Raw genomic sequence first — 15692 nt, forward strand, 5'->3', positions numbered from 1 at the left:
GCAAACCAGCAATATTTCATATAAATGTTGTAATTTGTAGTCTCGGATTCATGTTACTACACAACATAATTGCAGGAGACCTAATGAAAGATTCTGAGAAACTAAAGTAGTCAGCCTGGGATAAGAAGGCAAGAAGGAGACAGAGGTAAGAACTGACTAAAACTGAGAGGGGATCTGAAGTGAGGGAAGAGGAGGACTGATGTGACTTTGAAGTCTTTAACCTGGGTGACTGAAGGACTACAATTTCCTTAGCCAAGAGGAAACATGGAGGAAGGTTTAAAGGAGAAAGTAATAATTTAAATTGAGTTAGAAGTGCTGGTAATAAATCTGTGTGTAAATCTTTCACAGGAACTTATAAAAAGAAGACTGGAGTTGAGAAAAGATGTAAGAGTTGCAGATCTTTTAAAAAGGCTCAAAATCATTAAGATAAAACCTGTATTTGTTGCCGCAGGATAAGACAATTTCGCATGCACTAAGAATGAAATGCGAAAAGAGCCAACGATTAAGCATTATATGCAAAGGGAGAATGGAGAAGGAGATGGCATTGAAGGGGATTTAGAAGGAGCCAAGGGCCATCAGAGAGGTGGGAGAACTAGAGAAGGTGGAGTCACAGAGGCCAAGTGCACAGAGGGCCTCTAGCCATCTGTTACTTGAAAAAGAGAAGCTTCTCCTAATAAAGAATTAGTGGGTGGGGAAGCTAGCGAGGCCGAGAATGAAGTAGTTGTATTTGTTTCCTAGGGTTGTTGTAACAAAACACAGCTGACCCCTGAACAACACGGGTTTGAACTGTGAGGGTCCACTTATATACAGACTATTTTTAATACGTATACTGTTAATGTTTACAATCCATGGTTGGTTGAATCTGTAGATACAGAATCCAAGGATATGGAGGGCTGACTATGAGACTTGAGGATCCACAGATTTGGATATCTGCGGGGTATCCTGGAAGAATCAATTCTCCACGGATACCGAGGGACAACTGTACAGCAAATTTGGTGGCCTGAACAACAGAAGTGTATCCTCTCACAGTTCTGGAGGCTAGAAATCTGAAATCAAGGTGTCACCAGCATTGGTTCCTTTTCAAGGCTGTGAGAGAATGACCTGTTCCAGGCATCTCTTGTTTCTCTTGGCCTTATAGACGGCTGTCTTCACCCTCTGTCTCTCCACATCATCTTCCCTCTATGTGTGTCTGCCTCTGTGTTCAAATTTCCCTTTTTTATAAGTCATATTGAATTAGGGTCCACTCTAATGACCTCATCTTAACTAATTATATCTGCAATAACCCTACTTTCTTCCAAATAAGATCACATTTTGAGAGGCTGGGGGTTAGGAATTCAACATATAAATGTTGCTGGACACAATTTAATCTGTTATAATAGTCATGAAAAAGGTGTAACAGTGCCTTAAGGGTTGAGCAGCAGTGTTTATGTTTTCTATTTTGTGAGGGACTAAAGTATAATTAAAGGAAGAAGAGAGGGGGACTGAAAATGAGGTCCTAAGAATGAAGAGAGGTAAAAAATGAAGAGATGGGAAAGGTGGGATTTAGAACAGTGTATGAAGGCTTAAATTTGGAAAAGAGGGGAACTGGAAATACACTGGGAGATGAGAAGTAAGAGACAAAAAGGACAGAGAAGAAAAGACCAAGCAGTTTGACTTCATATGACTAAGTGACTATGAAGTTAGAGAAAGCCTGGCTGAGAATTCTAAGAGAGCCTCAAAGTTTTGGACTGGTTGTAGGGGTGACATAAGCAGGGAATTAATGGCTGATAAAGAAAAGAATGTGTAAGGCTAACTGATAATAGATCATTTACTTTTTAAATAGATCTAGTCAGAAAATTGTGCTAATTGTTTCATCTTGTTTGAGAAGTAGGAAGAAACAGAAAATGGGCAATTGAGTTTGCTTACAAATAGCCTTGGTCTGTGCTGAATAGTACAAAGAGGGAAGCCAGGAAGGGGTGAAAGGAATGGGGGTATGATGAGAGCACTTTGGGTGATGCCATGGAAACAAATGTGGCCACAGGAGGGGGAAACTGAAATAAAGGCCTTTGAAGTAAAGAATGCCATGGATTACAGCAACATAGATGGACCAGGAGATTATAGTCAGTGAAGGAAGTCAGATAGAGAAAGACAAATATCACATGATATCACTTATACGTGTAATCTAAAAAATAATACAAATGAATTTATTTACAAAATAGAAACAGTCTCAGAGACATAAAAATAAATGTATAGTTACCAAAAGGGAAAGGGGGGAGGGATAAATTAGGAGTTTGGGATTAGCAGATACACACTACTATATATAAAACAGATAAACAACATCCTACTGTATAGCACAGAGAACTATATTCAATATCTTGTAATAATGAAAATGAAGTGAAAAGAATGAAATGAAATAATGAAAACGAATACGAAAAGGAATTTTATATATATATACATATATATGTATATATATAATCACTATGTTGTGCTCCAGAAACTAACACAACATTGTAAATTTACTATACTTCAATTAAAAAAAAAAAAAGAATGCCATGGAAATCTAAGGCCATGGCACTGAATGTCACCAAATGGATGCTAAAGTAGCACAGGAAAGTTGTGGGGATTTAAGGCATGACTGTTTTAAGACATAAGAAAATGTCTTTCCAGGATCCACCTCAAATAGATTCAATTTCAGTATTATCATTATGATAGTAATATTACCTTGGGTGTAATAGTAGCTATAAGAAGCCATGCTTTGTGGGGAATTTTTATTTAAGGGCTGACAAATGACAAAAAGAAGAAGGGAGGAGGGAAGAAGAAAACGAAGAGGGAAAGGAGAAAGGGGATGAAGAAGAAGAAGAGAAAGAAAAGAATATGTATGAGGAATTTTTGTAAAAGTCATTAACTTACAAAAAACAGGAAAAAATTTTCTGGGCATTTAAACTTAATGAGCTGGTGAAGATTCTGCAAGCAATGACAGTAGGCAGTTTTACACCTAGTGATCATAGAGTACACTATTCTTTATTTGCCTTCTTAACTCATCTCCTTCTTAGATAGGCATAAACATTTCTAGAGACTTTCTAAGCTAAATTTCCCTTGGACATGAAGGTATATGGTTCACTAAGCTTTGAATTAATGTGTAAGTTAACGCTAGAGTAGGGTCACCAAGTGAAAAACCCCACCATTTTATAGATTTTCCCAATGCTTGCAGGCAAATTCAACCCTATTTATACATATTCTGCCTGTTAGTAATGAAATTGTTTCTAATTTATGTTCTGTGGAAAATGACATCTGCTTTTAATTAGGAAGTTCATTAAGAAATCAGACAAGTAAAACAAATTATTCGCTAAAATGAAGACAGAGGAATTGAAATGCACTAATGCAGGTGTCCCTCCTGTTTGGAGACTCACTTAATTTCTGCCTTGAGACATTTCAGATTCAGACACCATTTTATTTTTTTAAATTAGATGAAACATTATAAAAGTAACAAACTCTGCTTCGTTTTGCAGATTTTCCTTATAATCATCAGAGATGACGTGAGCTGATTTACTGAAGCAATATGTTTTTAAGTGATTTTACCATTTTTTTGCATACCTTCAATGAAGGAGTTTGGGGATGTAATGGAAGTTCAAATAGAATAGTCAGCTTCTTTATACAGGTTAATACATACCACAATAAGAAGAGAATAGCTCAACAATACTTGTGAAATAAAATACTTTGAAAATATTTGGACAACCTGGGAATGATTATAGGAAGTCTAGATATTGCTACACACTTCCTGAACCACTCAAGAGACCTACAAGTAGCTCCTTTTGTACTAAATAGTTCATATAAGTGCTACTTCTGTGGAAATATTTCTATTCAAAAAAAGGAACAATCAGAAAATTTAAATACTTGTCTTTTGATCTTCAATTACCTGAATAATAAATGCAAGCAAGGAAAATAGAATTGCAACAGATCAAGTTCTAAGCTCAGACAATCATGTCCATACCTTAACAGACTCAAAGATTTATTTAGACTTACATCTCTTCCAAGTTCTTACAATGACCTAATATTTCAACTCCATCACTTAAACTCTCTTTCATTCTTCTGCAGTTCTTTCCTTCATAACCTTTGTTACCCAAAGGATAGTCCAGAGACCAACAGCATCAACATTATATTGAAATTTATTAGAAATGCAGATGCTCAAGCCCTACCCTATACCTGGTTAATCAGAATCTGCATTTTAAGATCCCCAGGTAATACATGAGTGCACTACAGAAGCTCTGTCTAAAACACACTGAAAGAATGGCTTTTTAACAATCAAATGAGCAAGAGACAAATGACTATGGAAAGGGACATTTGCAGATGATAGGATCTTATACACAGAAAATCCTAAGGAATCCTCAAAAAACTATTAGACCTGATAAATTAATTCAGCAAAGTTTCAGGGTACAAGATCAATGCACAAAAATCAGTTGGGCTTCTATAGATTAGTGATGAATCATCTGAAAAGGAAATTAAGAAAAAACAGTTTCATTTACAATAGCATCAAAATGAATAAAATACTTAGGGATAAATTTAACCAACGAAGTGTAAGACTCATACATTGAAAATTACATAAGACATTGTTTAAAAAATTATAGAAGACCTAAATAAGTGGAAAGACATCCTGTGATCATGATCAGAAAATCTAATATTGTTAAGATGGCAATACTCCCAAAGTCATCTACAAGTACAATGCACTCCCTATCAGAATATTAATGGCCTTTTTTTTTTTTTTAAGAAATAGCAAAGCTGATCCTAATATGTAGAATTGCAAGGGACCCTGAATAGCCAAAACTATCTTGGAAAAGAACAAAGCGAACTCACTCAGATTTCAAAACTTACTTCAAAAACTAGAGTAATCAAAAACTATGTGGTACTGGCATAAGGACAGGCATATATATCAATGGAATAGAAGTGAGAGTTCAGAAATAAAGCCATACATCTGTGGTCAATTCTCTCCATAAGGATTCCAAGACCATTCAATGGGGAAAGAACATAGTCTCTGCAACACTGCTGGAACAGCTGTGTATCCATACGTCAAAGAATGACCCTTCCTTCACATCATACATACACATTAGCTCAAAATCAAGCAAAAACCTAAATAGAAGAGCTAAAAATTTTAGCGATAAAATTCTTAGCAAAACATAGAAGTAAATCTTTATGACCTTGGATTTGGCAAAGATTTCATAGATATGACATCAAAAGCAAAAGCAAAAAAATTTAAAATAGATAAATTTGACTTCATCAAAATAAAAAACTTCTGTTCAGAAAAAGACATTACAGGCAGAGGGCTTGAAAAGACATTTCTTCAAGCAAGATATTCAAATGGCCATGAAAAGATCTTCAACATCATGAGTTACTGGTTATTAGGAAAATGCATATAAACTACCACAATGATATAATACTTAACACGCACACTCTAGGATGCTAGAAAAAATAAAATAAGAACAGAAACATAAAGTAAGTTTTGGTGAAGATGTGGAGAAATTGAAAGCATTGTACATTGCTGGTGGGAGCACAAAATGGTGCAGCTGCTGTGGAGAATAGTATAAATGATTCCTCAATGTATTAAATGTAGAAATATCATATGACCCAGCAATTTCACTCCTATGTATATACTCAAAAGAACTGGATGCAGGTATTCAGACAAAAACTTGTGAATGTTCGTAGCAGCATTACTCACAATAACCAAAAAATGGAAACAATCCAACATCAAGTGATGGGCAGATAAACAAAATGTAGTATATTCATACATTGGAATACTATGCTGCTGTAAAAAGAATAATGTACTGACAGAGGCTACAACATGGATGAATCTTGAAAACATGCTAAGTGAAAGAAATCAGAGACAAAAGGCTACTTATATGATTCTATTTATAACTTACTCAGAATAAGTAAATCCATGGAAAGATTAATGGTTGTCAGGGACTGGGGGGAAAAAGGAATAAATTGGCTGTTTGTGGGAATGGCATTCCTTGTTAGGGTCATGAAAGTGTTCTGCAACTAGATAATGGTGACAGTTATATAATATTGTGAACTTACAAATGTCACTAAAGGTAGCTTTTATGTTATGTTTATTTTACCACCATTTTTTTAAAGCCTATATTATGTTGTGCTTGTGTGAGGCATTGTGCTAAGTACTATTGTATAAGAACACAATTAATCTTCACAACAGTTGCATAAATTAGGTACAATTATTTCCATCTTTCACCAAAGGGGGAACCCAGGTTCAGATATACAAGAAATTTGCCCAAGAGTACATCAGAAGTAAGCAGAGATGCTGGAATTTAACTCTAGGCCCTGGGAGTATACATTCACTCCACTATCATAATCTGAGATACTAGTATTGCTGCCTCAAATAATGTATGATATAGCTACATGGCTGAATAACACATAATCATTAATAAACATATTTAAAATATGCATTCGAATGGAGAAACGCTTATGACATAGTGCTATGTGGAAAAATCACACTGCAAAACAACACATACACAGTTTTATATATAAACATACACACATACAGTGTATACATACCACATAAACACACAGTTTTGGAATATTTCATTTTTGTATGTTTTATATCTCCTCATTTTCATGCATACCCACAAACTATGAATAATTTTATTTTTATTTATTTTTATGTATTTTCTAATTTTTCAAAAATGAGAATGTATTATGTAATCAGAAAAATAAAATAATAAACATTTTTAAAGAGTCACATTCTTGTAGTGGTTCTATTGATGATAATTATGCATTTAAATTATTCAAATAAGCTTGCAAGAGATTCTGCTTTACTTCCTTATCTCATAGATATATACACATTTTATAACTTTAAATTTGACTTTTTCCTCTGAATAAAGTTTTCATGGGACCTAAGCATTGGTATTTTTTAAGATCTCCAAATAATATAATTTGAAGGAACTTAAGGCCAAGATCACAAATCCAATTTATGAAATCACTCAGCAACAACTGGAAAATATGTTCAGTGACTTAGAAAATCAGATTAGATGATGAATCATGGAAGATGGTTTTAATCTTGAAGCCAAGGAATGTGAATTCTACTATATTAAAACATTGAAGATGACGTCTCTTTACACCATTTTCATTTTCAGTTTGCTTCTCTCCCAGAACTTCAAAGATTATTTGTTAATCAAAAATTTTATAAACAATTTATAGTAATCTATGAAAATTAAAGAGAACATGGATATACATGAGATATACGGGAAAATCCTCTAAGTCAGTGTCTCTTAAACATTTGTGTGAATGTAAGTCATCTGAGGGAATTTGCTAAAATGTAGATTCTGATCCAGTAGGTTTGGTGGGTGGAGTCAGATTCAGCACTTCTAATGACTTCTAGATGCCACTGTCTGGGATCCACACCTTGAATAAGACTTTAAGTTTCCTGTAAGCCTTTAAAATGGGCATTAATAACATCCATCTCAGGAACTACCATGCCCCATCCAAAGTTACTCTCATTCAAACTTTAGTAGTTTCCTAATAGACTTTTCTGTCTTCAATATAACTTCTTCTCATTCTTATCATTTACATTTTCCCCAATGTAATCTTCTAAAATGCAAATCGGTTTAAGCTGCTACCCCATTTAAATTGTACATTATTGCTCATAAGGTCTTAAATCCAAATGCTTACAGGGGCCAGGCACAAAATGTAAATGACTGAAACAAAGGTGGGAGAGGAAGGTAATGAGGAATGGCGGGGACTGTGGCATACTGAAGTATACATGCCGTTTCTAAAGGAACTAGCTATTACTAGGCTCCTGGCAAGAGTTATGTCTATATGGAAAGAGGAGCATGACATTGCCAGGTCTTCCATTTTTTAGAAGAAATAGGAGGTATGGACTTCATTTTTGATAAAAACTTCAATATATTAAGATTGACAATGATTTTTTTTTTTTTAATCTTGATTCCCCAAACCACATAAAATCTCTGGGCATGAGTTCCAGACTTCAGGATTTTGTCAAAGCCCCTGTGTGATTCTAGTGTGAACCAGTTACAAAGGGCCTGAACTGAACCAAGGGTTGACACTACAGAAGTTGGGGGGATCCATAGTCCACCACAATGGTACGAAAATTACTTTACATTGAAAACAGCTAAATAATTAGTAGCCACAGAAAGAAGTATTATCTAAACTTAAGTGGAGCCTCCCCAAAATACAGCTGCCATTAACCCCTTTCCAGGGAGTCTCCTGATTGAAAGAAGACTGACACTTAGCACCAGGAAGTATGAATTCAGTGGCCATAAACCCTCTCACTGGGAAGCTTCCAGCCAGGAAGAAGACAGGCTGCTCATTCCTTAATAATCAAAAAGCCCAATAAAACCTCTATACTCTCCTATTGAGGCTCTAAAAACCTTCCTATTGTTAAATCGATCTTTATAAAACTTTACTTTGGGCTATTGCATAGTTCTCCATTACTGGTACCTCCTATGTGCACTGTGTGAAAATAAACCTTGCTTTCACTCCTGTTATTGTCAGTTAATTTGCAGGGTCCTAATCACTGGACCCAAATTGGAAGAGGAAAATTTTTCCTCTCAACAGAAGTACAGGTTGGTTCCTGAAGGCAGTTCTTGTGTGAACATTATTTTTGATATATATAAGAAGGAATGATTATGCCTCCTCAAAGGAGATAATAAGGAAGTTTTGTGAACATATCATTTTGATATACCCTATAATCAACTCTGAGCTCCAAAGTTTGAATTCAAGCCTTGGGGCATCAAATTGATATATGATTAAAATCTAAAAGGACCTAAGGTGCTTTATATTCATCCATATCTGCTATTTCTTTATCTGTTACATATGTAAGAGGAAAATATTTTTCAGTATTTAGTAAAGGAAGTATAATTTGATACAATTACTCATAGTCAAAGGTTGTATTAAAAAAAAAAACCTTTAGTTCAGTTATTTCAACACATACTGAGTAAGATATTACATTTATTAAGAGATGTGATAATTGTCATATTTCTTATTTGAATATATTCCAGAAAGAAATAATAGAGTAATTTTCAAAGTTTATTTAGAAAGAATTTACTGAGTAAACTAACAGGCAATACAGAACAGCTCCCTGCTGTTCGATTTAGCTGTGGGGAACAGAAACACCTACTTTCTCTGTGTTACCAGATTATTTATATGAGGTTCACTAATGAATCCGCAGCGTGAGGTCTTATTTCTATGTTAAATCTCCTTTGAAAGAAACATCCCCCCTTCTTCTCCTCATACCCACACTCAAAAAAAAAAAAAAAAAAAAAAGTCCAAAGTGTAATATGCTGCTTCCCATTTAAGGACATATAAAATTGGATTCCTTCTCTAAGAACAAGGAATGACGTTGAAAAACCACAGATGAAAACTATTTGAATGTTTACACAGTGGGTGGGAAAGGGAACATTTTTACATTTTTGGAGCCACTGCTAAAATGTGAGTGCCTGCCCAAATATTTTCTAGTTGAGTTTGTCATGGCTCCTCCTTACAGGTCAGGAAGGTGAGGCTGAGAGAGGGTAAGTGTACCCAAGACTGCAAGTGAGTGACAGCAGGAATTCCAACCTGTGTTTTTCCTATGTAGGTGCAACCCAATATAGCATTGTAATCTTTATATTTAGAAAATCTGTTAATCCAGGTGGGAAGAGGTTAGTAAAGGTGGCTAAGGAAAATAAAGGTTTTTAGGTCCTTTCAGAAGTCCTAACATTATAAACAAGATCAGCTTTATGGACAAGTGACTTGTGTTTAGAAGGCCTCACGCTTAGATTAATGCCCTGCTCTTGCTGTATTGAAATCTCAGTAACTTTTAAAGAAAGGCCTCCATATTTCCATTTTAAACTGGGTCCCACATATTATGTAGCTTGTCCTTCCTACAAAGGCCAACAAAGTGAGGGTAAAGTTTATAGATAAGAGAACCTTCCTTTAGGAGACAAAAGATGGCTGGCTTGCAGTGTCAGGGCCACATGGATTTCTGGAGTAAAATGAGATGGGATGTTCTAGACAGGAGATATACTAGGGGAACACTTCCTGGGTATGATGTTTTCTTTCCCCATTTGCCTGGCCATTGCCTGTCAATGTACCTTCTCAGGAAACAAAAGAGTAGCCGCAGCCCAGTACCAGCCAGAGGAGAGAAACATCAGGATAGCACTGCAGTCTGACCACAGCTCATATATGAGAGGTAAGCAACGTGACCTGTTTCTGAGTGTGCCCTCTTTAACTCTCCACCACGTGAGCTAGGAAGGTATGGGAAACGGGTCTTGGAACAAAGCAAGGTCCAGAGTCCAATCAGTGGGAGATCCCCCAAGGGGTCCCCTCCTTATATGTGTCTGGGGTAGAGAAGAAACCTAGAAATGGTTGAGCTCTAATTGTAACAACAAGAGCTCTCCGCACTTAGAGGCATCTCCTCCAACCCCCACTCCAATTCACCCAGAAAAGGACAAGTTCGAGCACTGGCTGTCACACCTCCCTTGCCTTACCAAGTGAAGCTGCTGATATCCAAGGGAATATTGACTCACAGGGAAAAATAACATCTGGTCACAAGCAACACACTGAAATACCTAAATCAGAGGACACAGAATGAACACACTGGACAGACCAAAAATTTAATAGATTAATAAAGCTCATCTTAGGATATAAAGAAGGACATGAGACTGTTGAAGCAGAAAAAAAGTCATGAAGAAGACTCAGTGTGAGGGATTGGGTATGAAAAATGTAATAGCTGAAGTGAAGAACTCAGCAGAAGGGCCAAATAGCAGAAGGAATGCAGTAGAAGAGTCAATGGACTAGAAGATGAGGTATTAGAAAGGATAAAGAAATGAGAGGTAATTAAAATTATGAAGGGTAGAAGTAGGGCATCAATATTTACGTAGTAGGATTTTCCAAAGTTATTCTGCATCTATGAATTGCCATAATGAAGAACACAAAGAACTATGTAGGCCAGATGCAACTAGTATTGTGGGAAGAAACATGATGAAATCCATGCCTTAATACCATTAATGCAAATTAAATGTATATATATTATATATATATACATATATATATATGTATATATTTTAGCAAAGGGAATATGTCTAAAGACTCATATTGAACCCATTAGAGTAGGTGCCTGTGAGAATGGGGATGTGAGGAAGACAGAGAATGAAGGGCCAAGAAAGTGGCCAACCCAGAGATTTAGGATGAATTAGAGAGTTTGTGTTAACTACATGCTGAGGGCCAAACATTTAAAAATAAATAATGATAATGGATGGCCAGATAGATAAGTCATTACCTGAAGTCACCAGAGAATCACAGAGAGAAACTAAAAGAATGTTTCTTTCTTCCACACAGTTAAAGACTTAGAAAACAGACGTGAATTAAACATCCTTTTCAATACCAGGCACTGTCTTAGGTGCTGGGAATACCAAGATGAATGAAATACTGTCCCCAGACTTAAGAAATGTTGCTATTTTCCCAGTCTAGTGACATCCAATTTCAGCCAGCTCTGAGAAGGTGTTTTTCACAAGCGTGCTGCTTTAAATTTAACAAGCATAACTGTTATTGTAATCTATATCCTCTTTCATGGGACTGAAGTATAAAGGGAGTTTTGAGGCCACCTAGGCTCACCTTCCACGGCCTCAGAATTCTTTTCTATTTTCCAAGCTGTGAAGTTTCCTTCCTTGTAACGAACATGCACTGTTAGCACTTCTCTTCGGAACAGCTGTGGATAAGTATTACCTCTGAGACAACGCGTCTTCTCTGGTTTGAACATTGCTAGGACCTTCAACTCTAGTCATAGACAAACTGATCTGGTCATTGTTTTGCCTTATTCCACCTGATTCAGGAATGATCACCCTCGCCTAACCAACCACTCATACTCTATCCATCTGCTCAAAAACCCCATCCTTCTGGAAAGCCATCTTGGATCACTCCAGAAAAGAGTGTCACTCCCTCTTCCACATTTACACCAATGGGGTCTCTCTCAACCCATGTGACTCAGGGACCTCTGCTGCCCTGAATAACCAGTTATCTTGCCATTGGATTGTATAGTGTCCCAAATGGATGACAATTGTCTTAAAAAAACTTTTTATCAACAAGTTATGTTTGAGCATTCATCTCTAAATAGATATTTGATGTGTTGATAATCTGTAAAGATGGTATTGAGACTGGGGGTTCCATAGGTCAGCCCATAGTTGAAGGAAAATTTTATACCATAAATAACACTTCACGGGAAGTAATAAAACAGGAACTCCTAGCAAAGGAAACATACTTTTTTTTTTAGAAAATAAATTTAATTTCAAGGATGCTATAGAAAAGTAGGCTTCTCTGCCTCAATTTCTAAAATCAGTTTGGCTCAAAAACTATTTACTGAGTGCATGGGACTGCATGAGATCTGGTAACTGGTTCCTGAGAGGCTCGGGACCCTGAAAGGAAGTAGTCAATCTGTCTGAGTACAGTGGTGCTTTTCAGGAATTCACACCTGTTTTTTTTTTTTTAATAATATTTGCTTGGGTACTCATATGGCTTAGCTTACACATGTAATTAAAATGTGTAATCCTGCAATATGAATTCATCCATAGAATGAAGTATTTTGCAGTTAAAGGATATTAGGCTACACAGGAAAATATTTATGACAAAGTTAAAAATGAAAAAAAAGCATGACTCTAATGCTATGTATTTCTAGGGCTGTGAATGGAAAAACTGAAAGGAAGTACACAAAAATATTAATAATGGTTATCTTAATGATCATCTGAGGGTTGCAGGATTCACTTTTATTTTCCTTTTATTTTTTACAGCTCTGAAATCTTCTATGATGCATATTATATAAGAAAATATACACTATTAAAAATGTATTTCTTAAACCCCTTGTGCCTACAACATAGGGATAATGATGGAAAGAATATGTTTTTCTATTTATGCGTATCAGAGCTACAAAGGTGAACTGTAAACTATGATATAAGCTAAACTGAGATTCTATGTTCACAAATATTCCACTCCAAACTGTCCTCAAAGCTGTGAGAAACCATGATTAAATCCACAGTTACAGTGAGTATAACCCCAAAGTATATCTAAATTATGTGTATACAGTGTTTTAATTTATTTGTTTTAAAGGAAGCTACCATCCTATGCATTCAGGTCATCTACTGTACTTAGCATTTAGGAATTTTGATAGCATTTTCATTGATAAAACATGAGTTTCACATACACAGAATAAACTGCTATAAAACTTCAATAAAAATTAATTTTCCAAACAGATAAACTAAATATTGAAAATTTTTAAAGAACTTAAAAAATCACCAGCTGTCACAGTCTTCTGTAACTGAATCTTTATCAGTCAGGCAAATACTCAAACCACACATTCAGAATACCTCTGTATACTGCAGTGTTCAAAGAGAAGCGAAAAAACGACAAATGAAAGCATCACGATCCATAGAAGGTGATTTAATTCTAGATAAATGCCATCGGCTGCCCCCTCTGCCCCGACTCCTCCAAATCCCATCCTCCCAAACATGAAAATATTTATTTGCTTTGTCTTCTTTATGCTCAACTATTGTTAAGTAGTGTTGGCCCCTTGCTTTCCAGAGCTTCGTGACTTAGCTGTACCTACAACTATCAACCACACAAGACATTAATAACAGAAAGTTCTCTAAGTCTTGATACTGATTAAAGTATTCACTGTTTCCACTCAATTTACTACAAATGGACTTATGTTTTCTTGCAGATCAAAATAGAGCACCTGTAAAGAATTTTGGAAAATATTTATAGACCTACATGTATGAATGAGTTAATTTCCAAATAACAGGACAGAGCGGTGAGAGGCACCCCGCCACATGGCTGCTCTGCTCCCCGTGCCCTCAGCACCTTGTGGTTCCTTTTTACACATCTACACACCTACAGGCAGTTGTCCGACTGGTAGCCATTACTTTTTCTAAAACTAAGGAATGCAAAGCAAGTTAAGAAACTAGGGAAATATAAATGGGAACAGCAAGCAAAATATACAAAGAGAGGTTTGAGTGCTCCTCTAAATTACCTATAAAAGTGTATTCGAAAGAAGTCCAGGCAGTTTTCAGTTATTTTTTTAATGTGTCTCTTACCTTTGCTTTTATTATCAGTTCCTCGTGCTTACGAATTAGGTCCTCATTGTCTGAAAGTGATGAACCTAGACTTTGCTCTTGTAAATCTCTTACGGTTTTCTGAAGCCAACAAGTAACCTAGGTAAGAAGCAACAAAGAGATTACATTTTAAATGATTAGTATAAGTGAGTAAAAATTCAGAAACAGTTCTCTAACCTTTCAAAACTTAAGCTACTTTAATTTCTTTTCATATAAACTCAACTCATATGTTAAATTAATATGATCAGGTTTTTAGTTTTTCTTCACTTCAATCTCTACATGCTTAAGAGAAAAAACAAAATAATACCTGAAAATCATGAAAACGATATATCATTTCAGTGGATTACAAAGCATGAAGGAAATAATTCAGTCTCCTAACAAAGAAGAACCAAAATAGATCCCCATGCAATCTATAAATCATGCATTCTTTTAGAATACATATCTTCTTTCCTGTATAAGATTATGAATCTGAGTATTGTTACATAGACTCACATGAAGATATTAAATAGTATATGTAGAGTTATGTTTATACTATTAAAAGATGATGTGAAAATACTTAATTTGCTATAATTGCTGAAAATTTGTATTCAGAAAATGAATGGAAGAAGTTATTAAAATTCCACTGACATTATAAATGGCTACGAGCATGACTCACATTCACTTACTTGATTTACAATACGTGCCTTATACTGTTAAAACAATAAATAACAAAAGACTTGAAAGAAGCTGTATCTTTCCAAGTGATGATATAATTTGACATGGGACTGATGACATGTGGCCTCTGGATGCAGATTCCTTACCCCAATTAAAGGAAAGAGAGCTGGATTTTTACTGTCAAATCTTACACAGCATTGTACTCATGATCACATCATGGATATTGATTCCTAAAAACCCACTACATGCTGGACAGTTTGCTAGTTGCTTTTTGGGCATCATCTCTTCCTCTGTCAAAAGTTCCCTAACAAGTATAATATCGGCACCACAGAGATGAGGGTAGGTTAAGCAGCTTATCCAGGGCCATATGGGAAGTGGCAGAGCCGGGATTTGTCCCCGAATCTACATTATTCCAAAGTCCATGCTCTTTCCATTGGGTCCTGCTGTCAGCCTTGGGTCACCTAAAGTCTTACAGCCCTGGTCATCAGGGAAAATTACTTCAAACCTGAAAGATGAATCCTGGTACCCCACTCAAAACGGTGCACACTGCCCAGCATTATACTATGACTTTCTCCAGCCGAGGCTGTCTTGCCTACAACAGCTGCAGTATTTCTCTAAACTCCTGTAACATGGAGAAGTGTGTGAAGCAGGTGGCCAAGGACAAAGCTAGGTTAGTTCTGAAGCTCCACACAATAAACACACACGATGAACACACACAGACACATTCTACACAGAAGTCAAGTTAGCGCTGACATGGAATAAACTCCACTACCATTACAGGGCTGATATAACAAAGCTGATTAGGAGATCAAATGTCTATATCAACACTTCATTTTTTTCCAGTATGACCAGGCAGTAAAAATAGGCAGCAAGATGGTTTCTCCAGCTTTCTGCCAATTGGAAGCCTTTGTCAGCCAGCATGTTAGGCTATCGTCAGCGCAAAGAAAAGAATAATGG

General features: G+C 36.0%; 1 protein-coding gene across 10 annotated transcripts in view; it reads right to left on the reverse strand.

Moving 5' to 3' along the window:
- The window catches only part of CCDC141 (coiled-coil domain containing 141), a 197568-nt gene that overhangs the window by 95044 nt on the left and 86832 nt on the right, over nucleotides 1-15692 (reverse strand). For all 10 annotated transcript variants that reach the window (XR_012507065.1, XR_012507064.1, XM_074363973.1 and 7 more), the window contains one exon: nucleotides 14064-14180. Coding sequence is in view for 8 of the 10 variants with exons in the window: in XM_074363973.1 (XP_074220074.1) it covers nucleotides 14064-14180 (117 nt within the window). In the remaining 2 variants the exon portion in view is untranslated. The remainder of the gene's footprint in view (nucleotides 1-14063; nucleotides 14181-15692) is intronic.

The sequence above is a fragment of the Camelus bactrianus genome, chromosome 5 (assembly GCF_048773025.1).
Source record: "Camelus bactrianus isolate YW-2024 breed Bactrian camel chromosome 5, ASM4877302v1, whole genome shotgun sequence".
In the NCBI taxonomy this organism is placed as follows: Eukaryota; Metazoa; Chordata; class Mammalia; order Artiodactyla; family Camelidae; genus Camelus; species Camelus bactrianus.